General features: G+C 33.5%; 1 protein-coding gene across 1 annotated transcript in view; it reads left to right on the plus strand.

The window, feature by feature from the left end:
• Positions 1-5,972, plus strand: part of LOC106691171 (cilia-and flagella-associated protein 96) — a 14,216-nt gene that overhangs the window by 5,980 nt on the left and 2,264 nt on the right. The window contains exons 3-5 of the mRNA XM_014436853.2: positions 182-288; positions 2,847-2,991; positions 4,066-4,255. Coding sequence (XP_014292339.1) covers positions 182-288; positions 2,847-2,991; positions 4,066-4,255 — 442 coding nt within the window. The remainder of the gene's footprint in view (positions 1-181; positions 289-2,846; positions 2,992-4,065; positions 4,256-5,972) is intronic.

The raw sequence follows: 5,972 nt of genomic DNA on the forward strand, positions 1-5,972 counted from the left end.
ACTCAATTTATAATCAATTAATTAATTTATTTTTGGATAATTGCCTTCAGCGATTATCCTGGCATCCCAAGTAAACTTGCTACAAGAACATAGCAATATACATACAAATTACCTGCCAAATATTTATAAAATGAACCTTATTTAATTTAAACAAATGAATCTTACCCAAGATCTGCTTTAGAATGGAACAGGCAAAGAAAATAAGGGGTTTGTTTCGACCAACTTCCTATACTCACCTGCAGGCTTGTCGAGGTGACTACTTTGGCTGTTTTACAACAATGGTCAGAGGTAAATATTACAAAAAAATATCTTTGGAATCATTTAATTAGGTCAAATGAAGAGCTTCTTCAAAACAGTTGTTAATATTTCTTCAAGTTTTTTTTCGGAATAAGGAGAAATACGTGTAACCTTTATCCACATTAAGGTTTTTGGATATGAGATCCTTCTTTAACGATTAAGGACAGTTTCATTGGCAGCAATAAAAAAGAAGCTAGTCATGGTGAAATTTTGCAGTCGTTTACGTTCTAGAGGCAGCCCTACGAATAACGATGATTTTTTAATAAAATCAAAACTACCCTGATATCTCTGGTTCTACAAATTAGTGCAGGGCATAGAGTACATTCCTTAATTTCCAATTTAACACCCTAGGGTATATAAATATATTTTTTAGATTTATTTATTCAAAAATAAATTACTTTATTTGATATTTTGACGCATTTGAATTGCTATAATAAGTATATTACTTATGCTTCCTAGTGTTTGAAAAAGAAATAAAGGGAAGAGAGGAACGGGAAATAACATTCAAAAGTTAATTTATAAAACTACTTTTTTATCCTACTAATCCTCTATATAAACATTTCAAAATTGTTGACAAAGAGTGTTGACAAAGTATGAAGTTTCATAATAAACACACACCAAGATATATATAGTTTAATATATTGTATCACATAAAAAAAAAAAAATGTGAGTTCAGTTATTTCTGATATACAATAAAAATATTCAACAACAATAACAGTGCCGAACAGAAATAAACAACCACTAATATAATACAATAAAATAATCTACACTAATACAAAAATAAACAATAGATCCAAAAATATCTTCTATACACAAAAACTGGCACAGCATTTCTTGCGTGACAGTTACACGCAAAAATAACAACAAAAGAAAAACACAGTGTGTTCATGTGTCGTGAGGGGCATTCCAGGGCATCTTGGACCGCCTCTTCTTCGGTTCTGTCATCCTCTTGATTATTACGACATTATGCTCTCGAAGGGTAATTAGCTGGAATGGATTCTCATATCTTAACAATTTCTTTTCCCTATTAGTCCTCATTTTTCGATAAACAACCGTTTATATTTTTAGAGAAGGGGTGTATTGGGGGCAACAGGGAAAACAGCACACGAGATTCCGCTAAGAGACTATAGGATTATCTATGTAAAGGAAAGGCAAGTGCTGCAAGTACCCGCAAGTGCTGCGTCAACATATTAAAGAGGAGATAGGAAAGTTGCTTAACCAAGGAATTGTAGTGGACAACACATCTCCTTATATTAGTCCGTTACGTGCAGACACAAAAAAAAAAAAGCGAGCCGGGTGAAAACGGAGAGAAATGTGGAGTAGTGGTCGACTATCGCATTGTAAACGATATGTTAGACGAAAAGTACCTCATGTCTCTGCTAGAGGATATTTTGGGTCGATTGGAGGTAAAAATGTTTTTAGTAAAAAATCATACTGGATCTGCTACCCAGATTACAATGCATTCGAAAGATCAGCACAATACGGCGTTTACTTACGAGAGAGGCCACTACGTATTTCCGAGGAAAATCGGCGGAGATGGAAGTATTCCAAGAAATGGAAACGACAAACGACGCCTCATATGAAATACAAGGATCGCGGGCGTAATGATGATAGAACATAGTAAATATAATAGCAATGACAGCCACTACTTGGTCGCAGCCGGGAGCTAGGAAGCCAAAATTTGTAGAGGCTTGACAGACGCCCCTGAACCTGAAAAAAACCATCATTTCTAATTAAGCAATGCGGTAGTCTGGGGCAAGATCCAACGATTATGAAGATCAGAACAGATCAGATTGGATCATTCGTTCATTTGCTGTATCTTGATTGTAGAAACTTTTCTAGGTAAGGAACGACACTCGCATACCACCAAGGAAAGACGAACCTCCGCGTATTGAACGAAACCATGTAAGAATTACGGTGTCGATACTTTTGATATGGTATGAAATGCATCACCGAAAAGACTATAAGGGAGCTGTGAAGTGTGTCTCCGCATGATATGACTGGCATCCTCCCAAAGCTAGGCAGGAAGAAACACGCTAAGTAACTTACAAGTAGATACTTTCACTTGGAAGGGATATAAGTGAGTTACAGTCGAGGATCTATTCAGTAAAATAGCCATGGCCTACCTGATGAAAGACAGATTGGAGGAGGTGGTGTAGCAAGTTCATCACTCTTGGTTACGAAGCCCTAATTTACGAAGCCCTTGACAGAGTAATGTCGGGCAGGGGTTGAGGATTTGATAATGTGCATATCAGGGAGGAAATAGAGGTAGTAGAAGTAGTGTGGCTTTAAGAAACCTACCCACCTTTCTTTAGAATCATCAGACCCAAAAAAAAAGTATAATGGAGCATAACCTATTAAGAAATCAAATAATATTTTTCTAATCTATGTATTTATCAAAAACGTTTTTCTACATGTTACTATAACTTATAAGATAATAAATTATTTAATTTAAAATGTTATTAATGTTTATTTACTTATAGGTCTTCCTGTATTTTTTAAGTAATACTAGAATGGTATGATTTTTTTTAAAAAAATATTATTTTCAGCCTTTGATCCTAGGGCGAGATCTATGCCCAAAACCGACGTTAAAGATGCTAACAAAAAAAATCTATTGTTTATTCCATCAAGTCCTGGGAAAAAAGGTGGATATGGATATTTAGACATAACTATCAATCCATACCCAAGATATACGTAAGATGCATAAATATATTGCTTCAGTATTATCATTCTAATGTTTTGGATAGAAATAAAAAACTAAACTTTTACGTTATGCTGCTGTTCATAACATTGTCTTTGAATATTTTCAATATAGGAATATAGGAAATATTTTATGTGCATTTACCTATAAACAATTTAAATGAGATAAAGTCAAATCCATTTAATACATCCGATCGAAAAGCATTAAAAAATAGGATAAGAAATTGTAGGACACCTGGATAGCTATGGGCCCAGAAGATCACCCCTATATCTTGAAGACATCATAATTTAAACACTTTGAAATTGATCAAATAGGTTCAGTAAACTTTTTATGAAATAATCTAATAAATATAAAAACAAAATGTTAAATTTATGGCCCCTATGTTTTTTTTTTAATTTATGAACTTCTAGTTTACTTGAAACTTTTTTGCCAAAAATTTGTATCACTTAGTGGCTCCATTAATGTTGATCCGTCCATATCCAGACAAAAGACTCATTTGAATCCCACATACGAGAAAAGTAAAAACGTAACAGAATATTTAGATGATTATCCCGAGAATAATGCAGGAGCAATAAGCTTCCGATTTGTCATACTCTCCTGAGGTATGACTTCAGCTGCACTTCAGCTTCGGGGAAGTCAAGATAAATTTATTGCCATAAGGAAAATCTTAGAATTTAAAATGTACCCAATCTATAACGTATCAAAATGAACCCAAAACTATAGGAACCATTGCTAAACGTTGTTTTCTTCCTAATTATTGGGATTCATTTTGAAAAATGTATCCCACAAAAAAAAAAAATTGAAATATTGTTCATAATAAATTTTCAAATGCATAATGTAATGTTTCTAAGGCACATTAAATAAGTAACTCACGTTGGAAGTACATGTGTACGTACAGGGGTGCTGACAAGATTATATATTTAATCTAAAAATAGTAAAATTAAGTCCCATCCAAAGAGCTGCCATTGGAACTTTCTGAATTAGCGAGCATTAAACGATGTAACAATGTATGAAGGCTAAAGTAAAATGTTTAGTACTTATTCAACGATTCTCATTTTCTTCCTTAGATCATCTCCTTATGAAATAAAACCAGAAAAAATAAAGATTGACCCTAAAAAGAAGGTTACAAACTGGCTGCCTCCTTCTCCACCTGGTTTCTTTCAGACTTACTATCAATCACAGACCGCCTACGTACGAATGGTTCCTGCGGTCTGGTCGCTGTTCGGCCTCTTCAGACCACCCAATCCGGCCAAGAGTGTAAGAATATAGTCTCTACCTCCACAAAATTTTACTATTGTTTATAAGTTATATTTGATTATTTTCTTTATGAATTTGGACATGTTCACAAATAAATATACACTATACACAAGAAGTCAAAGTATTATGGCAGGCGGAAAGGGGAGGAGGGATTTGGTGTATCAGACGGACAGTGACCAAGGAGTCTTGCATTGGCACTTATTTATATAATTGTTGGAAAGATCAGTTTTAATGGGTATATATCATAAGCAACGATTAAAATATAATTGTTAACGATTACGCTAACAGAAGTTCTCTCCAATGTGAAGGAGGAGAGAAGGAATAAACGTAGATCTTTCTTTATAAAGAAAATAAAAAAATGTGGTCCAGTATCAGGAAACTTTCACTTACCATCATACTTTAAGTTGAAATCTATTCTTAACTCGTTTCATAACATTTTTATATTATTCACAGTGGAAATATTTTGCTCTACTAATTTTCCAAACGAGTATTTCAATTGACATACTCACTTGTTCAAATTTCAGCAGTTTTCAGAAAAGTACATGTAAAATATTTCTAATTGCAAAATTTTTCTGTTTAGGAGTACTTAGAAATAAAGAAATATACTAATTACTAATTAATAATTATATTAATATTACTAATTATTTAATACTTATAGTTTACAAAAAATTAACAATTATTCAATGCTAAATTGTTAAAGAATCAATATTGAAAATACTAAGAATTGTTTTATAGAGTTAGTCATACTCCAACTGAATGGCTCATATAAATGTTACATGGAAAAATTGAATAACATTATTGGACTGACAAGGGAAACTTATTACGTATGCGGTTTCCTGTTTGAATCAATGTGTGTTAAAACAATTCTTTTTATTTCAGTTTTTTTGGTCATTTCCCATTACCTTTTTTCACTTATATTACGTTTAAGTATTATTATATGATTTATTATTATAAATTAATTTTGGCTTTCTATCGCTATATATATTACTGCTACTTTTAATTCCGAAAATGTATTTTTAATCAGGAAAAAACGATTTTTTTGCAATTTCCTTAAGGTAAATATCAAATCCTTTCTTTCATGTTTTATTGTTAGTACAAATGTGAAATGTTTACTAATTTAAAAATAAAGAAAATTAATGGAATTTTAGAGGAAGCTGTTTTGAATATTCGGTATTTTAGTCCTGCCAATAAGGTGATATGTATTAATATTTAAACAATTCTCTATATTATTAAGGTTTTTCAGCATATGTTCCAATACCTAGCCAAGGTGGGATATTTTTCAATCGACCTTTCACAGTGGCCCTGTGTATATATAAACACATCTGTGTTTATTTGCCACAGGGGTCCCATGTCTTAAGCAGGTACTGTAATTAACCCTTCCTATACATGTCAAACTTCCCTACCCCCTCTCGGGCCTGAGAGGGACGAACACCTTGGGGATGTTCTGTCACCTATGGCCAATGAGGAATTAGATTCAAAAAAAGGTAACGCCTCTAAGGGGAGTTGGGAGAAAAAGGGGAGGACAACTTGACCAGGAAGACGAAAGGACATGGAAGAAGAAGACACAGAAGTAAGAAGTCCGAAGAGTGGGCCAGATGCATTTTGACCAGACGAAGTCCTAAGAACGGCTATGACACCTGGACGCCATCAATTATGAACAGGATGACACTCACGTTACGACACAGCATGGCATAAATCAGCCGACTCAGTACTTGTT

This window comes from Halyomorpha halys, unplaced genomic scaffold (genome assembly GCF_000696795.3).
Source record: "Halyomorpha halys isolate HHAL.00 unplaced genomic scaffold, Hhal_1.1 Scaffold2130.1, whole genome shotgun sequence".
Taxonomy (NCBI): domain Eukaryota; kingdom Metazoa; phylum Arthropoda; class Insecta; order Hemiptera; family Pentatomidae; genus Halyomorpha; species Halyomorpha halys.